General features: G+C 41.7%; 4 protein-coding genes across 5 annotated transcripts; 2 read left to right on the plus strand and 2 right to left on the minus strand.

Moving 5' to 3' along the window:
• Positions 1 to 6,935: 6,935 nt before the first annotated feature.
• Positions 6,936 to 11,385, plus strand: LOC113125703 (low density lipoprotein receptor adapter protein 1). Its single transcript, XM_026299349.2, has 3 exons — positions 6,936 to 7,176; positions 8,804 to 9,538; positions 9,651 to 11,385. Exons 2-3 carry the CDS (start codon positions 8,941 to 8,943, stop codon positions 9,734 to 9,736), a joined length of 684 nt encoding a protein of 227 aa, XP_026155134.1. The 5' UTR covers positions 6,936 to 7,176; positions 8,804 to 8,940; the 3' UTR covers positions 9,737 to 11,385.
• A 439-nt stretch (positions 11,386 to 11,824) lies between these two features.
• On the minus strand, positions 11,825 to 14,325 carry LOC113125629 (uncharacterized). The gene is made up of 8 exons (XM_026299208.2): positions 14,135 to 14,325; positions 13,782 to 13,853; positions 13,635 to 13,706; positions 13,325 to 13,524; positions 13,089 to 13,152; positions 12,762 to 12,927; positions 12,329 to 12,526; positions 11,825 to 12,110 (listed from the first exon to the last, which is right to left on the minus strand). The coding sequence occupies exons 1-8, from the start codon at positions 14,147 to 14,149 to the stop codon at positions 11,977 to 11,979; spliced, it is 921 nt and encodes a 306-aa protein (XP_026154993.1). The 5' UTR covers positions 14,150 to 14,325; the 3' UTR covers positions 11,825 to 11,976.
• A 645-nt stretch (positions 14,326 to 14,970) lies between these two features.
• man2b2 (mannosidase, alpha, class 2B, member 2) lies at positions 14,971 to 21,375 on the minus strand. Its single transcript, XM_026299207.2, has 19 exons — positions 21,163 to 21,375; positions 20,936 to 21,082; positions 20,054 to 20,159; positions 19,795 to 19,967; positions 19,589 to 19,704; positions 19,190 to 19,367; positions 18,860 to 19,058; positions 18,528 to 18,718; positions 18,268 to 18,442; positions 17,979 to 18,115; positions 17,348 to 17,625; positions 16,939 to 17,130; positions 16,602 to 16,845; positions 16,391 to 16,501; positions 16,112 to 16,304; positions 15,823 to 15,963; positions 15,582 to 15,694; positions 15,336 to 15,453; positions 14,971 to 15,222 (listed from the first exon to the last, which is right to left on the minus strand). The coding sequence occupies exons 1-19, from the start codon at positions 21,325 to 21,327 to the stop codon at positions 15,119 to 15,121; spliced, it is 3,081 nt and encodes a 1,026-aa protein (XP_026154992.1). The 5' UTR covers positions 21,328 to 21,375; the 3' UTR covers positions 14,971 to 15,118.
• A 71-nt stretch (positions 21,376 to 21,446) lies between these two features.
• On the plus strand, positions 21,447 to 26,662 carry smim20 (small integral membrane protein 20). 2 transcript variants are annotated; one of them, XR_003295175.2, is made up of 4 exons: positions 21,448 to 21,645; positions 22,978 to 23,034; positions 23,538 to 23,668; positions 24,781 to 26,662. XR_003295175.2 is itself a non-coding variant. In XM_026299430.2 (3 exons), exons 1-3 carry the CDS (start codon positions 21,537 to 21,539, stop codon positions 23,579 to 23,581), a joined length of 210 nt encoding a protein of 69 aa, XP_026155215.1. In that variant the 5' UTR covers positions 21,447 to 21,536; the 3' UTR covers positions 23,582 to 23,970. The 2 variants fall into 2 exon arrangements, 1 of the variants encoding a protein (XP_026155215.1); XM_026299430.2 differs by lacking the exon at positions 24,781 to 26,662 and having other exon boundaries at positions 21,447 to 21,645; positions 23,538 to 23,970.
• Positions 26,663 to 27,297: the final 635 nt, after the last annotated feature.

The following is a 27,297-nucleotide window of genomic DNA, read 5'->3' on the forward strand; positions in this document are numbered from 1 at the left end:
TTCCTCTGTAGTTTCCACAACTCTGTACGTCTCCATTGTTCTTAAAGATGGGCACCAGTACACTTCTCCTCCATTCCTCAGGCATTCTCTCACTCTCCAAGATCTTGTTAAGTAGCCCAGTCAAAAACTCTACTGCCACCTCTGCTAAACACTTCCTGATCACCTCATCCATCCCCATCCAGAATTTCTCCTTCTCTTCTAACTCACATCCTACCTGTGGGGCATAACCACTGACAACATTCAACATCACACCTTCAACTTCCAGCTTCAGACTCATCACCCTATCTGACACTCTCTTCACCTCCAGAACATTCATAGCAAAATCCTCCTTCAGGAAAACTCCTAGTCCATTCCTCTTTCCATCCACACCATGATAAAACAGCTTGAATCCTGCTCCTAATCTATAGGCCTTGCAACCTTTCCACCTGGTCTCCTGAACACATCAGATATCCACCTTTCTTCTCTCCATCACATCAGCCAACTCTCTAGTTTTCCCTGACAAAGTCCCTACAGTCAAAGTCCCTACTCGCCTGCCCTTCTCTCTTTGCCCACGAACACGGCTTCCTCCTCTCCTTCTTCTACTACATAACACTGACATAATTCACAACTCTGAATACATAAAAAAGATGCTATACTGAATGCCAACTTCAGAAGGTCATATTTGAAAAAGCTTTACAGCCAAGTGCCAAGTTCTGTTCTTGTCATTAAAACAACCCAATATGATGTTGAGTTAATTGTACTTGGCGTTCTGACAGAAAGGTAAACATTAACCCTGGGGTTTAGAGCTCATTCAACATGTTGCTCTGGTCTCATTTTACGTTCTGATGATCTTAGATACCCAGAAAAAGGGGAAAGCCAGCCTGTAGTCTGGTGACAGTCAGACAGCTTTAGATAGATGATGAATAGAAGACTGTGAATTCTGTGCCTTTGGTCATCATTTAGATAATCAGCTTTTTATTTAATTGACAGTGTTTTCAATGTATATTTCACAACCTGTTTTAGTTTGGCCCTTTGTTGGACTGTTTCCTGACCAGCAATGGTCTGAGCTGGATTACTTGTATTTCTGTCAAGCTATTGTTCCTCTCCTTGAGAAAGTGTTTCCGGCATATTATTATTCAGACTCGATGCACCCACATGTAATGGTAACTCCTTTGTGCCCGTACAGGAAGCGACCTCCTCTTCCTGTTTAGTCTAGATTGTGATTGGTCCCTGAGCTCAGGAACATTTCTCCTACAAAGCAGTCAACACCACATTAATAAAAAAAATTAAAAAGAACTAAAAGTGGCAAAAAAGGGAAGGGGAAGGGATTGAAAAACATTTATAACAAAAGAGGAATTGCTGATAAAACCCTCCTCCATCATATGGCTTCCACAAATTCCATTTTTGGACATATTTTGCTTTCAAAATAAGTGCCCTCCATAATTAGTACCTTTGTCACACTAGTGTGTGTCTATACAGAATTACAAACTAAAGCCCAGCTCAGGGAAAATATTTTAGCTATCACAGTGTTGCTGCCTTTTAATCTGCTTATCATTAATAGCTCACTCTGGGAATACAGTGACCGCAAGAAAGTCCAAAATCCCACATTTTTGATTTATTCTAGGATATTGCATAATTGGGTGTTCTCCCCTTGGCACTGAGCTTCCTATTGCAGAAATGGCTGTAATAGTCCCCTATTTTCAAGAAACGTCACAATGCCTTCGTATAAAACTTAAAAATAAGCAGTATGGGTTAAGAACTTCCCCCAGACAAACTCTTCTTCCTGTCTGGCCTTCTCATGTTGTACCCAGAAACTCTGCTTAGTCTGATAAATGAAAAGAAAAGGAAATTAGCTCATCAGCAGGCTGGCGCAACCCTCATGTAAAGATAACTAGATGAGGAAAAAGCAGACAGGGTGTCATTCCCTCTGCACCACAGGGACCCATTAACATGCCTTATTAGGACATCTGCAGCCGGTGGTGTGTAGGAGCAGTCAGGCTGACAGATGTTGCTCTTTGTTTGTTCTTCTTGAAACTTCCCTTAGTCTGAGTCATGTGATTCCTATGAGGGTCAGGACACTTTCTCATCATGAGGTTGGCTGAGAGCAGTAAAAAATTAAACAATAACAATGCAGGTGCATTTTCCGTAAAGATAAATAGATAACTTTCCTGTAAGGAAACCAAAGATGCGTCTCATTCTGACAAAGCTCCCCATCCGTGTCCAGTTAACCATTCTTTTACAGCTTCAGGTTCACTTTCACTAAGCTGCTGGCAAACATCAGTCTGAGATAAATTACTCTGTTTTGCTTACTAATCAAACAAAAAAGAGCTATTTATAAGCCTCATATTTCTGTCCCACTGATAACACTGCCATTAACCCCCCAGCTTCCCTTTTTGCTCCCTGGTCTGTGCCTATAAAACATTCCCGAAGCCTTACCGAGGTCAGACCTGAAGCCATCCAAGTTTTCATACAACACTGATTTAGATGTAAACCTGTTGTTACTGTAAACAAGTATTACTTTGGATTGCTTAATAATACTCTTCGCCTTAGGGCTCATGTGCAGATATTAAGCATGTTTGCACACAGTAAGGGCAGAGATTAGCTTTTTCTGATACAGACTCTATTAAACATAGAAACATAAACTTTCTACATGTCCCAGTTTGTTTGTTGTTGCTGATATCAGCAACTGATGGGAAGTAAAAACGGAGCCTGTCTTTTTCCTAGCAATGCAACTACAAGGGTCAGTAAATACAGATGATATATAAGGACTGAAGGGAGGTGGGGGTTGTGTCCGACCATTCCTGTAACTTTCCAAAACTGACATCCACACACAATCCATGCTATCATTGGCAAACAGAGCTGAGGCAGAAGCCAAGAGCTCCTCCTGTTCTCTAGCTTCTTTTTGACATTCTTGGCACAACTAATTCTGTTACTTTTCATGTGAACAACCAAGTGCAAGGCTATAAATTTCCTCCAGCAGACACTGTTTGCAAACGTGCGCCGTTGTGGTCAGATGGTACGTCATGCTGGGTAGTTCTGAAGAAGCAAAATATCTGATCCATGTCCACTTCCATGCTAGCAGCTCTTTTGGAGCTGTGCTTAGGCGCGACGGCGCAAAGATTGTTATTCCAAATTAAGAACATTTCCTCAAACATGCAAATGTCAATTCAAATGGTGATGCTAAAGGAACAGAAAATAAAATAAGAAGAAAATAAATTAATCATGATAAACAGTGGAGTCATAGTGTTATTATATATTGTTACCCATGCAGAGGTCCTAAAGATGCACTTACAGTAGATGATAATTGTACACATTTACACCAGGGCTTATCATTTTTAACCCCTATTGTCTCCTCGGTGTTTACCTGGCCAGTACCCTCTTAAGCAAACATAAACAAAGGACTGTATATCAGCTCCACATACTCCTGTATTTCCACAGAAAGCAGCAGCTCATGAAATGCACGTAGCACATCTCAACCCCAAACACAAAGCAGCAAATAAGGTACTGCAGCAACATCCTGAGGAAATCGCCTCTCCCTTAAAGCTTTACTGTAATGAAGCATCAAGGCTTGGGCTGCAGCCAAAAAGTAGATGTGTGTGTGTGCGATTAATTGTGTTTTTAAGTGGCAATAAAACCCCCTTTAAGACCCAAACCCTCTGACTATGAATTCACAATTTATGAAGTAGTTTAGAATTTCCAGGTTATCAATTGACAGGCCTCTCAGTTTCCTTTCTTTCTCTTTCTTAACTAATTTCCTCAGATTTGATTCCTTTGAATTGAAGCAAATAACAGGAAAACCGGACTACGAGGCCAGCAGATACAAGGAACCCCTACCAGTGAGGTTTCTCTTGAGTAACATAGACATTTCCGTCTTTGGAACCAGAGGCCTGTTGTTCTTGTTAATGAAGGTGTAACCAGGGAGGGGATAAACACATTGATTTACCCACCTCTCTTACTGTTTCACAAGAACGCCAACATCACTATCGCTAGTCTGCTTTTCCTTAGATCCTGTTTCTGGCACTGAGCTATACAAACTTGTCTTAATGACCACTGTGCACAAGTGTGAACTCTGCAAGCCACTTACTCAGTGGCACTTCAGTCTGTATTTTGACATAAACAGAGAGCTAGTTATTGTTTTCCGCTAGGCATTGTTATGGAAAAGGAACGCCATTCTCACAATCAAAACATGTAGCTGCTCAAGACAGACGAGGTTATGCAACACGCCTCTGCTGCGATTGCAAGACCTGAATTGGAACACACTGTAGCTATGGGTGTGAGGCATTCAAGTAAATAAGAGCAAAAACCTGTATGACTGCAGATGATTCGATTGGCAGTGACAGAGACACGTGCTGATTCCATTTGGGTCAAATGTGGTAGAACGCAAAGAGATAATTTAATGGTTTAGACTGAATATTGATTTTCCTTAATCACCATTTAAGTTTTGTTCACGTGAGCCTTTTCTATAACATTTTATTTTTCATGTTCAACCTTTATTTAAAACTGAGATAAATGATTTTAGTCTGGCTAATAGTAAAAACTGTTGGTGTCATTATGTTTATTAGATTTCTGTAATCACTATTTCTACTGTGTTGCAGAGTTGATTTAACAAGTCATTATCCCTTTTCAAAAGTTCAATCCAGACTGGATTTAGAGCAGCACTGTTGCTCAGAGGCCCGGTCTCAAGTGTGACTGCAAATGATTGACAGCTCTGATAACCATCATGGCTGGGAACAGACTGTAATGTGCGTTTTGTCTCAGTAGAAGAGTTGGCAAACTGGAATGCTGCCTCATTGTTAACAAGCCAAGATGCACATTAGTAAATGCCAATGACGTTTGATTTACAGCAATTTAGAAAAACGGGAACTGGACACACATGGATGGAGGTTTATATATGGTCATTTGACTTCCTAAATTGTCAGTGTTATATTTCTATTTGTCTTTTAAAGACACTGTATGACAAGGACAGAGCTCACGGCCCTGTCAATTTGATAGACAACCTTCTAAGAAGTGCACCAGATAACTCAGTAAACCTGCTTCTTGGAACAGGTCTTTGAAACTGTTTGTTCACTGGAGTTGTAAAAGCCTTGCAGTCTGAGCCAGCCTATCTTTACTGTGAATTAGAAGCTAATCTCATCAATAAATATTTATATTCTCATTCTTAGATTTGCTCCTGTCTCGTTATAGGCACAGTCTGTGATTTTGTTCCTTGAAATCCTCGAATTTCCTCCCAGATTAATTGTGTTGACTTTGTCTGCACTTGATGAAATCTTTTCCTTCACCCCTTTCTGCTGTCTTTGTTTCGCCACGGTGACTTGTAATTACCTCCGCAGAGGGTTTCCAACTTGCTGGCTTTAGTTTGAAGTAGCAGTCAAGACATTTGCATTAATAATTACCAATTATTTTCTGAATTATTGGGTATTTCCCTAACAGCGTCTACGCCCAGTGATAATAATGCCTTGATGCTACTTGTAGGGTTTATTTACAACACAAAGAATTGTAACCAAGCTAGTGCAGGAAACAAAGACCCAATGAGCATTACCATTATGCAAGTAATAGGTACCACAAAGTAGGTTGATGAGCCATGTTCAGTGTTTTACACAATGCTGAGTATTACATAAGCAGCATGTTAGTAGAGCAGCGGCTGCAGCTTTAGTGTATGTTGCACTGTATTGAGTTCTTTTGTCTGAATAGTGCTTTGACCGCTGCAATCCCTTCTAATCAAGTGGTAAAGATCTCATTATATGTTTGTCATTATCGTCTTAGCATGCAATGAGTCTCTCTCTGGGAGCACCAATTATAAGTTCTACCTTATATAATGCAAAATGTCACAGCATGTTCTCACATCCCCAAGAGCTGCAGCTGCAGCTGTGCCTGTGCCACAGTTTGGGTGCTGACCCTGTTCCAGAGGAGGGTGGGTGCCTGTCTGAGATGATCCATTATGTCACTGGTGCCCCAAGAATAGTTCCAGTGTGTCCTGCTAGGCAGTGAAGCAGGTGTGACGTCCAGAACTTAACTGTTGTTGGGCCAAACCCAGGCGAAACAGGGGCCCTACTGTTTCCCCACTACAGGCACACCCAGCCACACTGCACACACACACACACACACACACACACATACACACACATGGAACTGGTTAAAGTTTTCCTCTGCCACTGTTCAAAATACCCCCAGAATAAACACTCAAGGCAGATCTGAACTAGTGAGGCCAACGATGCCCATTAGAGACGAGCTGTGACGCAATCTGATGGTTAATGAGAGGTAGTGGGTCTCAGATGTTTCCTCAGTGTCGTGTTGCACATATGCTTAAAACATTGTGAAACTTAAAATTGGACGAGCATGTTGTCTCGTGGGCTTGTGACATGACGTCTACTAAAATGTTGCTATGAATAATCCTTTGAATCTTGGCCTTTCAAATTCAAAGCTTTAAGGTTTTATCAATATTAAAGTTCAGGAAGCTTCTTAAGTAGAGGCAGCACAATGAATTAATTAGTTGAAAAAAATCTGATGCTAGGTTTTTTGTTTTTTTTTTGTTATTCTTGTTTCTTCATGTGAACCGGCATTATAACCTGTGTTTTAAAAGGTGGGATTTGTATTTTGTACACATTTCTGTAACATGTAGGGGTCTCTTATCATAATACTTTATTTTAAATTGCAGATTGGATCCCATTGTTTTGGGAGACGTGTCTAAAATGCTACATTGCGACCACATCATTTATAAATAGAATATTTATACTTTAAAGATGCAGTCTTGGGTAGTAATATTTTACATTCTGACACAATATACAGTATTAGACATGCTGTCTGTGTAAATAAGTGAACAAAGTGTCATGTGCTGTAAATCATCAATCTTCCCCCTGACCTCCCTCTGCGCACACAACGCGCAGCAGCCTCCACACGGCTCCGACGCAAGCGCTCGTCCACGCGTGTGACGAGATCGCGCCTACGCTGTTTAAAACGGTGCGTCCCACGGGTTCAGTGATTTCACTCAGCTCTCACGTCAGTCGAGCGAAGCCGGGAGACTATGGTTCAGTCCGCACTTAAACCGTCTCCGTCTGTTTAGGCACGAACAACGCGGAGCTCAGAGCACGACCAGAACTTCGTGTGAACGCGCAGGGGAGTTTTTTAAAAAGTCCACGGGACTCACCTGAGGTTCACCTGAGGCGCACGAGGACATCGGTTGCATGCGACTCTGGCCAGGTAAGACTAGAAGAAGAAATCATTTGGACAGTGTAAAGTTGAGTTGTGCTTCTGTTCTTCTGTCGCTGAGAAGTGACAGTGGGTTTGGATAGTTTGGGGATTTGGTTTTTTTTTTTGGCACCTAACAATGGAGTTGAACGGAGGCTTCGGAGCACGCCGGATCACGTTTTAAAACCAGTGAGTTCAAAGTTATCTCGTCTACCTTTGAGATTAGACGACGAGTATCACGTGTTTTAGTTGTTTTAAGGACTCACGAGCTTCTGTTGGCTAATTCGGCGTGAAAGAAACACGAAGAAAAGAAAAAGTCATGCCATGTACCATTGCACTATTGGCTTTTTATTTTGGTGCAAAAAGGGACTCGAGGATTAAGTGAAACAGCTTCCTTGTTAAGTTCTGCCTCCTGTGATTTATATTTAAATTAAATTCTTAATATATGAAATTAGTTCACTTTGTGTTAAATATGTTTTGGCTAAGAATTTAAATATAAATAGAAAAATTCAAAAGACTCTGACAAAAACAAGAGGATGAACTGTTTGGACCTGGTTCCTCTTTGCACCAGTCAGGAAAGGAAGTTTCTTTGATGTCAGTGAGGTCTTCTTACCTTGACACAGGTTTGGTTTGAATTGCATGACAGCTTTAAAGGAATCCATGTGTTTGTCATATCAAGTCAAATTGATGGTTTCAGCACTTTTTGCATGTTTGTAATCCACACACACACACACACAACTGTATATTTTGCGTGTCCTGGACCAAACTGTGATGTGACATACTCTCAGAAGCATGCCATTGTTTGTAGGAGAAATATTTAGAGGGGAATGCAAAGCTGTTTCCTGCACAGGGGCTTAACTCACAATGGCCACTACCTCGGAACAGTCGGCGGTTCTCTGCAACTCACTTCTGAGGAGGGAGCTAGGATGTTGAAAGAATGGCCGAGAAAAGAGAAGGGGGGGGGGGGGGGAATAAATTGTAACACAATGGAGAACAGGCAGTGCAGTGATTTTTGTGGGATGGGAGACAATGGGAGGCCAGATGTGATTGCGTAAGACTTGAGTTTACAAGGTCACAGAAGCCTCAGGTTCTGCAGTAAGTAGTAGTATGGGAATAATTGCTTGTAATATTTGGCATGTGGTTCAGTCAAAAGTACGCTATGTACCTGTGTGCTCGTCTTTGTCATTTATATGTTAACCTTCAATTTATGTTGTCATGCTTTCAGCTCAGCTCTGTGTTTAGTACCTTTCTTAAGGGTTTACTGTTATGAGGACAAAGGCCAAGCCAAAGCTGTAAATATTTAACAGCTGGAGTCTGTGGTGAATGAATATTCATCACTGACTGCGTCACTGATCCTGTATGGTGGCCTTTGTTTTTCCATGCTGCAGCACAAGCTGCTCTGACTGTGTGTTTTTCCCCCTCCTCATCAAGGAGTCATAGGCTTGAAATTGCACAAAAAACGTAACTGGGGAAGAGTTGCTTCATGCATGAGAAAATCCTTAGTGTCAAAATGATCCATTTGTTAGATGTAGCCTGTCCTTTTCTTGTTTAACTCATCTACACATCTGTTTCACTCAATTATTCATCCTCCTTTGGAATGGATCTGCTAACGTCACTGTCTTTACCTGGCTCATTTCAGATAAAACCAGTGGATGCAGCTACGCTCCATTTAAAGAGAAAAGGTGGAAGAGTGGGAGAGGTTCTGAAGAGGACCGGCTGACCACTGGCAGCTAAGCATCAGCTAAAGTTTCCTCTGAACCCAGCCAGAAACGCAACATGTCCCTGGGCACCTTCCACCTCATGCAGACCCTTAAGAACTCTCCTGCTGCTCTGCGTCGGCGTTTCCGCCGTGACCGCACAGAGTCTCTGTCCCACGGTGACCCTCTCTTCAAAGTCCATTACCTGGGCACAGAGAAAATCTTCTCTCTGGATCGAGAGCAGGCCCAGGATGCTATCAGCCACTTACTAGAAGGTATTTCTAATGGGAAGAAGCTAAGCAAAGATCACGCTTTGGTGGTGCGACCAAGATACGTTGAGGTCAAAGAGCTGAGTACAGGACGGCAGCTCACTAAGACGTATCTGCAGGATATTGCGTACTGTGCTGCTGACGCCAACCGACCAAACGTCTTCCTGTACATCTGCAAACATCAGGGGCAGCAGCTGCAGTGTCGGGTGTTTTGGTGCAGCCGGGCAGAACGGGCCCGAGACATGACGGCTTGTCTGGCTCATTCCTTCCAGCGTGCGTTGAACGACTGGCAGCAGGACGGCTCGGCCACGCTGCCGCCCGCAGAGGCGAAGGGGAAACACGTAGAGTCGTCGTCCAACTCTCCCACCAGCACCAAGAGCTCCACGCTGCCTGCCAGTCTGGGGAAAGGTGAGGTGACAATAATAGCCCACACAAAGGCAGCAAAAAAAAAATTAAACAGTGTTTTTCATTTGCAGCTGCCAAGCTAACGTCACTGACTGATGCTTTTTTTTCTTTTCAGTTCGCTGGAAGAAGAGGGGCTCTGTGTCTCGCAGCCCCCTCAGGGCCATCACCAGAAGAGGCTCTGCCTCTGACAGCTGGAATTGAAGCCTGGTTTTAATCCTTCTGACGTGAGCACGTTAACCTGATGACAGCACTGAAGGGTGGGAGGGAGACGGAGGGACAAAGGGGCTGAAACCAGGAAGTGAGGAAAGTCCATATTAGGACATACTCTTAGGGCTCTGCTTTTGAGAGGATGTTGCTGTGATCAGTGATTGAATGGACCTGAAGGTTTTTGATGCAGCAAAGTTGTCTGACTTTTGCCAGATGAGCGTCTGTTGCAGCACAACATGCTGTTGGCTGCTGCTTCTGTTTGCTTGTTACCAGTTACAGGAGGACTTGTGACTGACTGCGAGTCACTTGAGGACTTGACTAGCTCATTTCCATGACTCTTTGGTCAGCTTGCTTGTTTTTGAGGCAACTGTTTTGATACTTAAACGACCAAATGGTTCGGAGCTAGACAATGGCATCAGCAGAGTGATGCTGGCTTTTGGCAGAATGATCCGTAGGCAAAACTGGAAAAAGACGAGAATGCTGAAATTTTCTTTTCCTGGAGTGCAGATTTTTATTTAACTGCTATTTGTGGCAGGTCATGTTTTTTTTTTTTTTTTTTTTTTTTTTTTTTTTTTTTTTTTTTTTATCCATGTGGCACTGGCAAGCTCACTTCCCCTTTTTAAATTGGATAAACAAAACCAGACTTTTGATCTGCATCATGACCTGAGAGATCACATACTCTAGATGTCTGAAGTGAAGTAAAAATGACTATAGTGTCTAAATGCAGGTAGTTAAGTCATTTCTGAGCACTTTGTAAAGCTCCTACTGTAAAATCTGACATCTGAATGCATCAGTTTAATTCCTACTCCAGTAGTCACAGGTTTTTTTTTTTCATTATGTTTTAAAGACTTTTGCAGAACTTGCACAGTAAACAAAATCCCTTTTATGCATGATGCGTTTTGCATGAAAACAGATCCTGACTATTCAGTGATAAATTGTTTGCATTTATGTGGGGAAAAAAAAAAAAAAAAACAGTCAGCCATGAGTTGTGGGTTTGTCTGAACACTGGGAACACTCTGTTCCCATGTGGAGCCTCTGTGGGGAATGTGTACCCATGCACCTGCATTCCAATATGGGAAATCTGAGATGGAGAAACTTCTTAAAAGGCCCCAGTTCTTCTCCATGTCCAACCATGACTTTGCATTTTAAGCAGCCTGATCAGCAGATGCTAAAATGTGCTTTTCACTCTCAAACCCTGGGTTTGCTGACATTACCATAGCCATTAAATGTGCCCTAACTACTAAAGTCTTTTTAACAGGCACTGATATGTGCAGTATTGCGTAACACTCTCTCATGATGGTGATTTCTGTTTTACGGTTTACAAATGAGAGACTAGAGGATTAGTGGTACACCCCAAGGCTACCATTCACTTCTCATTTTGTGTTTTCTGACCAAAACTAAGCTCGAGGTGTCGCCTGTTTTACCAGGATTGGTGCCTGCGTTTTTGACTGATGTGCCATTTGGTTTTTATCAGTTCATTTTAACATTTTGTACTCGCGCTGTAGCTTTTACAAATGGCACAACCCTCATCTCAGAAAAGAGGTTAGATGCCTGCTTTAAGATGTATTTTATCATTGTACTGTTCTGTCATTGTACATATTTAAATTTGTTTTATGCAATATTAAAGTCTTTTATACAACATATTTCTCTTTCCATGTTGTTTTCATGCTGCTGTGATTTTCAAGCTGTCGCCTTTGATAGATGATTCCAGGCTTGAACGCTCAACTTATATACGCTCAACTTGTTATATTTGGCCTGAAGAAAACAGAATTCTTGGTGTGTGTGTGTGTGTGTGTGTGTGAGAGAGAGATGGGGCGAGGCGTTCAGAGAGGTCCTGGGATTTATAACCTCAGTCATGTGACTCATTTCCCAGGATTATTTCTCGGATGTCGTGTTTCAAAAACATCTGATACATGTGACCACTTTCCAATTGTAGTCCAGAGGCAGAGACTGCGCCAACTGGGCCGTGTCGCCTTGAAAACAAATAGGTTAGTACAGTGTGTAGGCAAGACGAGTGCTGTGACGGGTTCTTCAAATGTTTTATGTGTTTACATATTTGGCAAATGCAATTCATTAAATACAGCAAAGCACAAAAATCATTCAAACAAAACAGAACTTAATTAGTGTGACATTTTGTAGTAAGATTTCACATTTGAACCTACAGGATTAGTGATTTCTGTTTATTTTAAACAAGTTAGTAAAAGTGCACTGGGAATATCTCATCTCGAAGCGGATCATTTACAAAATGTGGTCACAGAGGAGTCCTGTGTTGTTGGACTGCCGGCCGACACTGTGCTTTCTCTGTGTCGCTGTAACTCCAGCAGTGACTGGACGTGGAGACGCCTCAGAGGCTTCACTTCCTCTACAACTGAAAGGATAAATCCGTGAATTCCTTAAAGGCTTTAAGTGATGACCAAATTCAAACGTGGAGTGGCAGAAAGGCTGTACATCTGACCCTTTTGTAATGTAGCTAAACAGCATCACCTGCTGGCTTCAGTAAAAATAACAGCATAATAAAATGGATGTAGTTTGAAAATACTAACATCACCTGTGGCACTCCATGATTTCCTGAGATCAAAATCATACCTTTGTCATAATGCAGCTCGTCCCGGTTCCCGTAAACCACATACATCTCCAGGAAGTTGAGGAGAGCCCCTGTGACGAGGAAACGGTCCGGGAGGGGAAGACTTCTGATGTAACGCATGTCCAGGGCAAAGGGATTGGATGGAGAAGGAATGGTGCACAGACACACCAGCTCACTGATGACATCCCACACACGAACACCTCAAAAGAAGGCCAGTAAAGTTTTTTTTTCCACTTAAACGTTTGTACAAATCTAGGAGAACTTATTCCTTTTTTATTCCACAAACCTTACCCATAACAAACAGTAGTTTCTAAGGCCAAACTCCAGCAAAAACATCTGCATCTTATTTAGCTCATGGAAAATGGTGTAATTATTGAATCAGTGCAGTGAAACAACAACTTTCTCCTGTTGGGATTCCACACATTGTTTCCATACCTCGTGTCTGCCAGTCTGAGATGGACTTGAGTTTCATGGGCGTGTCCTTGACCATCGAATCGGTGCCTCCGATGTTGACCAGGCGCTCGTGGTTGGAGCGTATCCAGGCGTAGGGGCGTCCGTATTTGACGTAGCCAGCCAGCAAAAAGAGAGTGCAGTTCACCTCCTGTTCAGGGAAAAAGACTGTGAATGATTGAACGGATTAATGGCAAAGTTTGATGTTAGGAGAAGAACAGAACTGGTTTTCTGGATGAGCGTCCTACATCCTTTAATTACTAAATTGTGGTTTTTCCTGTAAAGTAAACCATGGTTGGCTGCAGCACTTACAGGCACTGCTATCTCTCTTTCACTGGGAGACGCTGGTAGAAGATGCTCCTCACTGCTGTGGTCCCTGAAAATACAGAAAACAGTTCTGCTCCGTATTTGTTTATCTCATTGGTTCAAAAAAAAAAAAAAAAAAAAAGCCCTAAAAGAGGTTTCACAGATCAGTTGGAAGTTGATGCACATGTACACCCGTTACAGTAAAAACCTTACTGAAGCACACATGAGGTAGTATCACTTACCTGGCATTGTGTAGCTGCGTCTTGGTGTGTGTGTGTGACTGGGGCTGTTGTGGGCCCGGAGGCTCCCCAGGCAGGGGAGAGCTGCTCCCACTGGCCAGGCTGGGGGAGCTGCTGCTGGGGGAGATGTCACTGCTGTTACAGCTACTGGTGGACGTGTAGGAGGATGCTCTGGACACTGCAAAGCCTGGGGAACGCCAACCCTGCATACATGAGGACAGGCTGAAAAACTATTGCATTTCTTCTTTTATCCTGACTCCCATGGTGTTTACTGAGCTGACCCCTGATGTGTGTGTTTTTCCACAGAACTGACCAGATCCTCATTGACGACCGTCAGCAGCAACTCCTCTTTCCCTCTAAGCCAAGGCTGGAAATATTTAAAACCCTGTGGGAAAAACAGAAGAGCTTAACCAAAGTGGCGTGTGTTTAATATGCACTACCTGTATGTGTGCAGCTGTACCTGTAATGAGCCAAGCAAAGCCATGTCACTGAGAAAATGCTGCAGTTTCCTCTTCTGCTCCCTCTCTCTCTTCTGCTCACACAAACAGGAAGTGTGTGAATATGGAAATCAAAAGAGATTATTTTCTTCATCCCTGACCTAAAAACCCTCCAGCACCCTGCAGCATCAGCACCCTCCCTGTGCAGTATCCTAGCAACACATGCAACACCTACTCACAGCATCTTGTATCTGGATCTACAATAAATCCCGACTGGGCACAGTGCAAACACTGAGCTTTAAAACGCGAGATTATGTGCAGAAGAACGGGTGAGGCCAAATAATCGGTGTTGGATCCTGGTTCAGCATCGACTTACACTGACACTGCTCATCTTGATCCACACTGCAGACGATGTCGTCTCCTTCCCAAACGACCATGGCGTGTTATACGCTACTGCACTTCAGCGCTACAGCCTCGCATTGTGGTATTTGTACTCAGAAATACTAATTTGGTTCTCTGGTTCTACGGTAGTTTCCGGTACAATAGGCAAACCGAGGTTTTGCTCTCCTCGGGTGGTGCCTTTTGCTTTACTCGCTGTAGGTTGTCCAAGTTGGTTTGATTATGGAGATGTGACGCCCCCTAGTGGTCATGTGGGTAGAGTACTTTTTACAGGAAATATGCAATCTGACTTTGTTTATATAATTACAGCAAATTACTTTGTTGTGACAAAAATATCACCAGTTATACTTTATGATCATGTTATGAATGTTTAGATGATTTTCTATCTATGAAGAATGTGTGTAGACATTTAATTTGCTTAGCTTAGCATACAGTGGTATTTATTTGTTAACTAGAGATAACTGGATGTTGGTATGTATATTCTTTTACTTAGGAAAATTACTCTGGCTCCAGCTTCGTATTTACTGCACAGAGTGGTGTCAGATTTCCTATGTCTTGGCAAAATATTGAGCCTAAAGTATGTGAACAGTTAATAGGAATCATTTTTGAGTTGGCCCTAAAGTTTGACTGAAATGAAAGGGCCACCATGTTGGGATTTTTAAATCTGTAATTTATCACAGCTGTCCCCCATTTCCATTGTAAGGCAAACATTAGTGTTTTGTTTGTTGGCCCCTGTGAGTCAATTTGGACATTTGAACATGACAAACATAATCCTTTTATTCTGTGAGTGAACAGGGACACAATGGGAATTTACAACGCTCATCGACGCAGAAGTGACTTTTAACAAATCAACACAATGTGCAAAAATAGCATCAAAGAACAGAATAGCGAAGGATCAAAACCTTAAAAGCATTTCATGTTCTGTTACATATTGGTTATCTTCATAGAAGACGATCTCAGCCTAAAGGTTCTTGGAGCTAAAGTGAATGAAGAAGGTCCTGATCTCTTTGGGTGAGATGGTGACGTTGAAAGCTTTATCTCCACACCTCCAAGATCTTTTGTTCTCTAAGATAAAGCACAACAGAAAATATAAAGTATTTAAAAGGATGAGACTATTGTTTCATCTACTGTAGATATAAACCTAAATCTTCTTTTTAAGATGCAGTGTAAAGTTTTACTTGTTTCTGAGTTATCTGCAGTCTTCCACTTCCACCTCTGCAAACTGGAGACATCCCAGGTTCCTGTGAGAGAACGCTCCTCCATCGCTTTTACTTCCCCTATGCCCTTCAGAACATCCTGCGCACACAGGAAATGACCATTGGACAAGAAAAATAGCAGGTAAATTCTGTAAAAACTTCTGAACATTTCCTCTGAGATTACTATGACCTTAATATGTAGAGACTGTACTGTATTTGTATCAATACCTTAAAGTCTATGGTGACTGGCTTTGAAAGCTCTGGGTCTTCTCCTTCCTCAAACAGATGCATGATTCTCAAGAGGACCCGACCATAGTCTGGTTCTGAGTGTAGATCCACACCTGGATGTATGTCATAGAGAGTATGTCACATGTTTTCCAGTATATTTTATTTAAGGCAAAAATCAAAAGGGAATCTCTGCAGTAAAACCTCTGTATGTAACATATGACCAGTATTTCTCCCTGCTGACCTGAGTGAATATGGCTGAGGTGAACATCATGATTAGAGCTGTAGTTCCACCCAGGGATGCTGAAGCTGAGCAGGTGGAGGTTGGGTGGCAGAACGACTGAATGTACAGAACTGCTTCTGGGCTCCTTTTGCCAGAGCTTTTCTGCGTGTACAAAAGATTGAGAAACGTAGTCCACAAAATACATTATGTATACTTATATACTGCTTGTGTTCTGTATTTGCATTGATAAGCAAACACTGAAACTGTCTCATTTTAATGCTTTTTTCTGTTTCTCATGTTTTGCACTCACGAGGTTTGTCTATAGGCATGACGACGGGTCTGTGTTGCAGCTCTGTCGCCTCCCTTTGGTAAAGCTTGGAGGTGGCACCGACGGAGCCCAGCATCATCCACAGGGTCGGCCTTACAACTGAGCTGTCATTGAGTGTCAGGTTGTAGCCGAGGTTCCAGGGCAAGTTGTTCCAAAGACGTCGATGGAGCATGACCTGAGGAATAGAAAGGACATCAACACCTTACTGTGTGAGTAGATGCTAACTGCGTGTGTGCGTCCATGGCTTTTTTTCTTTTTTACCTCTACTTGTCCATTGGCTTGGCTGGACACACCGTGAGCTCTGTCACTGACGAGCACTAGTCTGCTGAGGTCATCCTCAATGTAGGCTGCTCGAACCATGGGGAAGTAATTCTGCATATATGGTAGATAAAGATTATTTTAATTATTACAGTGTTGTAATATTACCAGTACACTTTTATAAATCTTAACAGTTAACGATCCAAAGTTATACTCTTGCAAAAGTGTTGCTGGTGAAGTTCCTGTATGGCCTCTTCATCATCTGGTATCCATTGTCATCTGTGTACAGGGTCCTGTTGTTCTTCAAAGAGGAGCTGGTCCTGAGGATGACCTCTGTGTTGAGGCGGAGGGGGCCCAGGGAGTAGGTCTGCTCCAGCCTGTGACATTGCACTTTGGTCCCAAAGCATTCTGGGACACGGGTGGTGATCGAGTATGCATAGTCTTTATCACCTTCCTCTCTAGAGGACAGAACACGTCAAAATGTATGAGTGTATGTCTATTCGGGCTGAGAAGAGAAGAGCCGAACAACTCAGATAAAGAAAAAAGCCCACCTATAGAAGTACTGCCTGATCTCAGACACAATCTTCCCAGGAATAATTTCCATTTCCACAGCTTTGTAGGCCTGCACAGCTGAACTACTGGCACTGAAGATGTAGTTATCAGAGATGGGCCCTGCTTCTACATCTCCATTTGCATGGTACTCCCAGAAATCCTGAGTCATCCTCACTGTCGTTTTTTCCGGACTACAGAGGATGAGAGTCAACGGTCAGAGAGTTATACTGGCATAAGAGAAAAGCATGAGCCACACTGGTAAACCATTATAGTGTGTTATCTAAACAGGAAGAATGAGCAGGAATAAAAATGTCAACAAGACTTAAGATGCACCCTAAGTACAAGTAGAGTGCAAGTACTACAAGTTTATCTGCATGAAGTACAACCGTAAGCATTTTCAAATCTTACAGATAAGTGATGCTGTGCAGTAGATTGGTGTCCTGGTCAAACATGAGCTTGTAACACTCATTGAGAACAGGCAGAAGCCTCCTCCCTGTTCTTGTCCTGTACCGGCTGCTGCGTCTCTCAAACAAAACCCGTTTAGCTTCATAGGTCCAGCTGCACTTAGCACTCCCAGAACAAGATGTCTCAGAAAACTTGATTAAGTACTTCCTATGCTGAAGGCCTCCAAGTTCCACCATGATGAAAAGGTCATAGGTCCCATTGGAATGTGCTGACCTCTGGATCTGTGACAGTAGAACATATTTGTGAAAACTAGAGTTAATATTTGTTACAACAGACATACAATTCTTAACTATTTCTAAAAGATAACTTTCTGATTTATAAATCGCTGTAATGTCACAATGTATAAATAAGTAACTAAGAATTCAATATTTAAAGACAACTTTTATATAAAAAACATTTTTCTCTTACAGATGAAGGATTACATTTATAAGCAATAAAACACTGATGCTTTACTCAATTCAGTTCAGTTCATTCAGTATCTGCTATAGCGTCACCTGGTTTGGCCTGTAGCGTATCATAGTTAACATATAGCTGTGTATCTGATATAGTGACTCATTATGCTAATAAGTACTACCTGTGCAGGCACTGGCTGTCCCTCATCATCAAACACAGCAGCATTTGCCAGTGTTACTGTTAAGTTGATGATGTTGGTGATGTTCCATGCTAGAGGGTTGTAAACGATAACATGTTGCTCCATAGCCTCATAAACACCTGATGTGAGGAGAAGAATCACAGACTAATTATTGAAACGTTTATTTGAAATGATTATTATCGATGCATTTGGATCACAAAGTACAAATCGTTAGAGCCAAGATGTGATTAGTCAGTTTTAAGAATTAGACTGTAAACAGGGGGAACAGCACCTGGCTCACTGTGATAGTGGCTGCTGAGGATGCTGGGTCTTTCTAAGTTGTGGGGGAGCAGGAAGAGCGCAGCCAGAAGCTCCTCCACTCCCATCATGGCCTGCGTGAGATGCTGCAGGTACATGTCTGCCACCTTAGGGGATTCTGTTCCAGTGATGCCATCATGGTGTTGCACCTAAAACACAGAATAACATTTTGTGTCCAGATCTGATAAGTTATATGCTAATGTGATCATTTCTTTGATTATAAAGACAGTTTACCTCAGAGACGGCCCAGCGAAGTGCCCTCAGTTTGCCCAGGGCCCAGTCTTTAGCTACAGGTCCATCAGGGAAGCTGATTCGGTATCGGGTGAAAAGAGTCTCGGCTGCATGTAGCTGGGAACTTGCCTGTCGAGCTACTCCTTTCAAAACATTTCTGGAGGCATAAAACCCGGTCCAAGCCTGGTAGGGTTCTAGGAAATAAAACAGATTTGACAGAGTGGATGATATCAAATTAGTATTGATACCTTGCTGATTTATAAATCACTTGCAATTAATTTTCTTCCTTTTAATATGAGGCAGGTAACTTTATGTTTTAGGATTCAGATTCTCACCAGTGGAATACGGTAAAAAATCTTCACTCCCACGGGCATCCCATGTAAGATTTGACTTGTAGATTGCTTGGAAGTATTCACTGAGAGTGGAGTACTGGACTGTCACCCCCAGCTCTTTACTGTTCTGGTTGATATACTTCATTAAAGGGTCCATGTTGTTGAACTGCACTGATGAGTTGTAAAACTGTTTGTCACAGCCCTGCAATGCAATGATTGACTGATTGAATAAGATACATTTTCCTGAATAAATGTAGCTTGCAAATGGTTAGATTTAAAAATATAAAAAAGGGACCCTGAATTGAATTACTGAACAGGATTCTTTCTCCTCACCCATGGCCAGAGCACATGGTTGGTTCTAAACCATGCAGCTCTCTGCTTGATGTTCTCCACCATGGTGTGGGCGTAGGCATCTACTGTGTCTTTGGTGACGGGCAGGCTCATGTTTGGGTAGACTCCATCTTTAGGTGGGTCTGGGAACAAGGCAACTCCATTCCAATAGAAACCAGAGCTGAAATGTAAGAAGGTATATTTAATGGCAGTCTGCACTTTGTCCTGTCAGTAATAATTAATATTAATAATAATAATAATTCATATGAAACTAGAATTAGAGTCAAATTAAGGACATAGCTTTGGCAGAATGATTTCTTAGTAGCATGCACTAGGACAAGAATAGGTTATAGAAATATCAAAATTAAACATACAGCAATAGAGTGTCTAAATATGGAGTACCTGTTGGAAAATGGCAGATAGGATGGAGTGCAATAACTAAACTGGTCCATAGTATGAGTGAAGATCTCTTGTTGGGCTTTCAAAGAGGGAGAACCACGCCATACAAATTGTAGTTTCTGAAAAAAGAAATACACAAATAAATAAATATCAAGGTTAGGTCTACACTTTAGATGATAACTCTAATGTAGTTAGACAGAGGCATCAACCTTGTTTTTCTGCATGGTTTCTTTGAGGTCATAGTCGATGCGGGAGATGAGATGGGCGTTAAAACCTGCCAGGGCAAACAGGACCGGTGTGGTGGCCGAGGCTCCAAATGGATCCACATGCCAAGAGAACTGAGGACGTACCCCGAACGTCTCATAGAGGAAACCATGGCCCTCTGAAAAAGCAAGGAGGCTCTCGATTACTACACAAATCATCACTACAGCTGAGTATTGAAATGAGACAGGAAATGTTTTAAACTACCTGTCATCTGTAAAATCTCATCATCGAGGTCGGTTACAGCCTCATCATGCATCACCTGGCCTCCGATGATAAACTCAAATCTACCTTCTTTAACGAGCTGTCGTACCTAGAAAGTCAATCAAGCCATAACATGTTAATTATTTACCATGTGATTGAACAATTTGAGACAGTTTGTGTCATGAGACCATTCAGCCTGTAAAAAACATGGACTAAAATCAGGATTTCTCAGACTCTGCTCATGAGGCTTTATCCATCTTTCAGTAACCTTTGTCTTTTGTACGACCCCAAACTTTAGAAAGGTGCAATACAGAAATATATCTTGTTTCAATATTTTATTATTATTATCCTTATAATAACTCTGAGACAACACAGACGACGCTATTATAACAAACATTACAGTTTATTTCATACAGATGAAAATAGGAAACTAAAGGATAGAGAGAACAAAAGTACAAATACTCCCCTCAAATCCCCTCTGAGTTACCCACTGGAAAAAATATGCACCAGAACTAACAAAAACAGTAAATGTTTTGGTATGATCACATTCCAGAAGAGGGTAACCAAGTTTCAACAAAGTCATCCTGTTTATTTTTCAGTGTATCTGATTTTTTCCAGATGTGGTGTACTTGTCACTTCTGCAAACCACTGCTTCACCGTAGGCCCTACAGCTGGTTCCTGAGTCTGAGTTTATCTTTTAACCATGAGCGATACACTTTTAAAAAAGAAAAAATATTAACATGAATTAGATTTTCAGAAACAACCAATATTATAAACGCCTGTTTTTATTCAGGCACACTGAATAGAAAACTTCTATATTTAATCATTCCCTTAAGATGATCTTGTAGTAGTTTATGTCGGTGCTGACCCATCATGTGTCCTTACTTGTCTCCTATGGGAGTCTGTGGCAACTGTGTCCCACCAGAGTCGAAAAAACTCCTGCTCTACAGCGATGAACCTGCGGTCTCCAGCCTTTGACAGCTCCTCAGTCACACTGGTGTACACATTGGCTCCATAGGCGTGCATGCTCTCCTATGGAGAAACCATAATCCAACTCATGTTTGTGTAGACAAAAACATATTGATCCCTATGGTGACTGTGGTGAAACCTACTTGAATAGTGTACACCCAGCCAACATCCATGTGACTGTGAGGAATTACAAACGCCTGAATTGGTTTGTTTTCGCCTGTCACTCCAGAGGAGCAACAGCAACAAAAAACAAACACAACAACAGCTAGAAGTCCCATCTTTGTCGCTGCTAACCCGAGAAAACTCATCCCAACTCACAATCCGCACTTCCTTGTTATTGTAGTGATTCAGCACGTGACTCTGACGTCAACAACGCCCTCACCACGGAAGCCCAGGCAGACCACTCCAGATTAACGCCACCGCCTTTATTGGTTTCGTGACCTTTACCCAGGAAGTATTTATACTCCACGCCGTGTACACTTGGAGGTGAAAGCGTATCTTCTGATGTAACAGAAAAATGTCTAAAAACATGAGAGGAGTACTGGTATTTGGAGGCTTTGTCACGGTCGTGGCTGCTGCGTTATACCCAATAATTTTCCACCCGCTCGCACATGTGGACGAATACAGTAAGTACTTCAAAATAGACCAACATTACCATGGTTACTGCTGTTTTACTGCACTTTTCTAGTCTTTTCTAGTGTATTAAACATTGTGAGCTGCGGCTTTAACATATATCTTAAATACCGATGCTGTTATTGTTTACTAATTGGCTTATGTACTTTCATGTAGGGGAGATAAGTGTTTAATCATTTATTCAGTGAATGCATCATTGATACCATCATTATTATATGAAGAGTTTTCATGACCACTAAATGATCATCAGTATTTAATGATGTGCATGTTAAACCTCCAGGACAGATTTTAATTGAAGCTACTGGGCAAATGAGAAGGTTTTGTTTTTTTAAAGTTAATGTGCTGAACTGAATTTCCTCCGTAAATCAAGAACTTTTCTCAAAATGAGATACGGGCAGGATTGTTTTCTTCTGATGGCAGCAACATGCTGCTGAAGAACATCTGATGATGTGACTAAAATATTATTTATACCACTGTGTGTAAGCTGCCTGGTTATTCCTCACCCCTCTGAACGCAGCTGTCTGCCAGTGCCCTCTGTGCCTGGGGTCTGGGCCTGTCTGTGTTTTTGTTCTCATTTCTTGTGGTATTTCATGCTTTTATAAAGATTTGTAAACAGTTATGTTACACACAGCACAGCTCATTTACTGAAGCAATGCCACACAATGCTCCACAGCTCCTCTCCTCTCCTCCTGCCATGTTTTCACCCACTCCCTGAATCAGTGAGTTAATAAGGGTCTAGGCAAAAATCGATACTATCGATATTTGGATTGATCTGCTCACCCCTAATAGATTGGTTGAAGTCAAAGCTTTTATATTTACAGCATTTTAAGTGACATACATTTCAAGTTGTGGATAAATGGTCTTAAAAATGACATGATCTGTCCACTCTCACCAACACCTTTAAACCAAGACAGAAAAAAACAACATAAAAGACACAAGAATACAAGCAGAAAGAGTTTTTTCCTTCCTTTCCACTAACCCAAAACCATAAACATGTAAGTAAACTAAGCAAGACAAAGATAGATGGATGCCAGGAAAATTCATTAAGCTGAATAGTTGTGGTTACGACATATGTGTAGCATTGTTGGTGGACAGTCTTTTTCTCTCTGAGCCAGTCCTGTCCAACACAGATAAAACGCTGTAGTCAGTGGATGAATTGTCTTAAAATGAAGACAATATGATGACAAAGTCTTGTTTATGATAGTGAGTTTGACCACAGAAATCTTCCATAAACTAATGTATTGGTGTGTGTGTGTGTGTGTGTGTGTGTGTGTGTGTGTGTGTGTGTGTGTGTGTGTGTGTGTGTGTGTGTGTGTGTGTTCTAGGAGAAGTGCAAAAGATTAACCGCTCAGGAATCAACCAAGCAGATGTGCAGCCTGCAGGTAAGAGTGAGAAGGTTTCAATCTACACAACAGGAATATACTTAGTTGTGTAAACTGAAATAGACCAAATATACAGGCAGTAGCTGAGACAGTGGTCATGTATTTTTTTTACGTTTTTTTCACTACACTTAGTCAGAAAGTTAAGGACTTCCTGACCGTATCTGTTTATATTTACAGACTTTAAATTTTGTCATTTACAAAACATCATGTATCTGTCCTGCACCGACTGTTTTGATGCAGTTCTGGTTCATTTTTTTGTTTTTTTTTGTTTGTCTGGTGCAGTCCCTAACAACATCTCATGCTTAGTTTACTTACTCAATACCAGATGTGCATTTTAATAGTCAAAATATACTGAATTTAAACTTTCAGCAATTACTTCAACCATTGCAAATCAAATTTAATTTCACATATTGTTTAAACAGGTGTCATGAGAGCAGTGGAGTTCATGTCAATCCCGGTGTAATGTTGCAGTAAGATAAAGACTGACAACTTTTTGTCTTAAGGTCTGAAGATATGGTCTGATCCCTTCAAGCCTGCAGAGAAATGATGACCAGTGGCAGCCAACCTTCACTAATTCCAGACACTGAAGAGTTTGACTGGAGAACACCTTGTTTGATTGATGCTTGGTGTGCAAGTGAGTGAATGATGATCAGAATGAGTTTCTTTTTTTTTTTTGGTTGAGTGAGTCCTTATCTTATAAATAAAATTTAAAACTCTAAGATTTAAAAATATGTCAGGTGCTGGTTGCAGTTTGTCCACAAGGGGGCACCCAATGCCTGCCTATTGATGCAAAAGGCACTGGACTGTGTAACCTTTTGTTTGTGCATCCTAGATATTTTGGAAAAACGTTTTTATTTCCAAAAGCCAATTTCTGGTATGTAGCCTGTTGGAAATTATAATAAAATACAGTGGTTTGTTTACCCATCACATTTATAAGAATCACTTTTGACATTTTATTTTGATGTAGTTGATGTGCAAGACATAAAAACGGTGCAGCAGATGAGGGACAATGTCCAGTAATGTGTAGTATCATCTTCCAAAATGGAAACAGAAGAGACAGAGTTATTCCAGGACACATCACTGTGTATTATCATTTGCCTGTCACAGAAAGAGGCTATAAATGTTGCTCGGCCGTTTAAATGACATGTGACTCTAGCTGTGTTTTGCCCATAGGCTGGAAGACGGGGCAGAGCTCCATGGTCGCCTTGTTCAAAATCTTATTCAATGTGATCCAGACTCTCTTTATGAGTCGACGGGCGCTGTAAAAACAGAAAATTCCAAAACTACCATTTTCTCCCTGTACTTTTGTGGTTTCCTGAAATTGACCAGCCTCCCCTTGCAGAGTTTGGTCCATCAAAGTCTTTTTGGAGGAAAGATAGATTAAGAAAGAAGTACAGCATGTGTTTATGGCCCTTCAGAGATGGTGCATTTTTAAAGTTGCCCTTAAATCTTTCACAGTCCTCGATGTAGCCTGTACTTTGGGATGTTTAGGACCATTCGTGAGGCCCACAGCCAGCAGAACCAACTGCACGGGCCAGCTACAGCCACTCTCTTTCTCAACCCCCCAATCAACAAGGCCCATTGTTTATGAGAAGTTGTTATTGTTGGGCTACATTCAGAAACAAGAGAAAACTCAAGAGCCCAGTTGTGCAGAGGCATCCAAAGTAAAGAGAGCAAAGGGTGAGGGGGTGGTTAAGGAAAAACGAAAAGCAGAAATTCCTCTCATTCCCCGCTGGTGTTTTCCAGATTCCTCAAGCGACAGCTTCTCGACTGCGTGAGTGAAGTAAGCAACCAGAGGGGAAATTGAAGCAAATGGCGAGAGGAAGAGAACCACATTCTTGAGGGGACGCGTCACCTACACACAGAATAGAGAGACACTCAATCTCTGTTACTTTGCCTAGCAAAGTATGTAACAGGTTGTGCAGCATGGCTCTCAGCTTTTTACTCTTGTCTTGCTGTAAATCAGTTTTTGAATCACTTTGGCACTTCACGTCACAGATGCACTTCCTTCTTTATCTGTGTGTTTTCTGAAGCAGGCTGAAGTCTGTAGCAGGCTTTTGTGGTTCTTTGTTGTCTAGTCCTCTTTATGCAGCCTTTGCCCCATTCAGCTGAATATGTAGATAGACACCAATCACTATAAAAGTTTCAATAGGGTCACAGCACACTATAAACCAACATGAACTCAACAATGTCGCCTCTGCAGCACTTTTACTATCCTGCTATTAACCCATCACACAAATCTTTCTCTGCTATTCAGGAGGTTGTGCAGAGTGGTGGCATGTCGCCGCTCTGAGCTGTTTGTAAGGCGTGTGTTCAAGAGCAGTAGATAATTGGCCAAGATTTCTGACTAATTGCCATGGGAACAAGGGTTGACAGACAGGCCATGGGGTTGGACAAACAGCAGAAAGCATCCGGGAATGGGTGGGATGGGATTCACAATGTGAGCAAATGCTCAGTCACACTATGTCAAGTGTGCAAAATGAAAGCAAAATAACAAGTGAGCAAAAACAAGGAGTTGAGGGCGTTCCAAAGAGCCGCTTGATGACAGAGCAGTGGCATTCAAGTGTGACAGACTAGGACCATTTCTTCGTTTTTGCTTTGTGTCATTTGTTTATTAGTACACAATTGATGTGGCACATCTTCCCCATCAAAGGAAGGAAGAATATCCCCACGTTAAGGTGCAACGAACTTGTGGCCATGAACATGAGTTACAAAGCACTGAAGAATATTGTTTTTTATTTACAATCTACAATACAACTCAGGTTGGTTAGCTCACTTTTTTTGAACTCCTCACCTCCAGATTCTTTTTGTGTTATTAATTTAGGAGTCTTCTGCCCCAGCCAATGCTGAGTCTTTTGACATCGCTTGAGGCAATTTATCAGATTTTGCATAGCTCCCCCGCGGCCCCTAAAGGCTTTATACAAGTTTTTGTGTGTGCAGTAGTACTCCCTGAGACCTGTAAACAGGATATATGTACACGCTGCCACAGTCTATGTGCACACAAGTCCAAACACACAGTTGGTTTTCATCCATAAAACAAGCAGGAGTCTACATGTCACATCTCAAATCCTCTGCTTAGCCTTGTAAAACAATGTACAGGAGTATTGTTCATATTCTTGGTTCAGCAGGCTCATGACTGTGGAAACTGATAGTGTAAGTCTGAAGCAATATCTCGGAAAAAAGACACCGGTGAGGCTCACAGTAGGCAGGCAAGGCGAGCTTCCCCAGTGGCAGTGTGGTCCAGAGCGAGCTAGTGTTGCATTTAATGTGTACGTGAGTGTGTATGTGCATGTGTCGTTCAGGAAAGAAAGTGAAGAAGTTCAGCTAAGAGGAATCCAGTATCCTCTGGAGATTGAACTGTGGTTGTGGAACTTACTGGAACTCCAAACATCATGTGTGTGTGCTTTTGTATTATGTTCATATTTGCTCAAAGCAGGACCGCAAATAGATCATTATGGTTTGTTTTAGGTTGCAATCTCTGTTGCCTGGTCGTGAAGGCATTACAGTTCATTGCTGCAGTGCAAAGAAGGCCAGTGGTGAGTTATCTGCTTCTCGTTGGCATGGGCCTACTAGTTAGGAGTTACCATTTGTGACAGTAGTGTTTTTTGTTTTGTTTTGTTTTTTTTTTTTAGCTCACTTTTTAGGTCATTGTGAGCATCTTAGCACAAAGCACTGCTGTGCCTGAAGACAGCTTCACAGGGCTGATAGTGTGGCTTTGTACTCTTCACCTGACTGTGACTATGTTAGGAAAAGATGAGTGATGGGAGAGCTCTTGACTTTGTCCTGTTTAATTTTCATTCTGTGAGAAAAGTAATTTTTTTACAATACGTTTTCTTGTTTTATGGCAGAAAATGATTGATAAACTGACTTATATAGCTTGAGCATTTTGAGTCTGTTGCCATTTTTCATGACTTACCAATATCTTTATATGTATTTTTGTAGAGAATCTGTCCAGCGTTATACACATTTGTAAAACAATTACAAAACCATCCCACTGTTAAAACTGTTAAAATTACAGGAACAAGAAGCACCTCTACTGTTTTTATGGTGAAACTAAATGGGGCCTTCTGTCATTGTGGTTTTTCAGGCAGCCAGTCAATGCAATTAAGCAACACCTCTGAATGAGGTGAGTAGGAAATTCTCAAATATAGCTTGAGGAGTGCCAGACGCCTGTCACTTGGCTCCTGTCCATGTATGAATCTGTAGAGAAAATGTTTAAGCAATTAGCTTGAGTTTGAGGCTGGAAAAAAATAGAATTTCCTC

This window comes from Mastacembelus armatus, chromosome 18 (genome assembly GCF_900324485.2).
Source record: "Mastacembelus armatus chromosome 18, fMasArm1.2, whole genome shotgun sequence".
In the NCBI taxonomy this organism is placed as follows: Eukaryota; Metazoa; Chordata; class Actinopteri; order Synbranchiformes; family Mastacembelidae; genus Mastacembelus; species Mastacembelus armatus.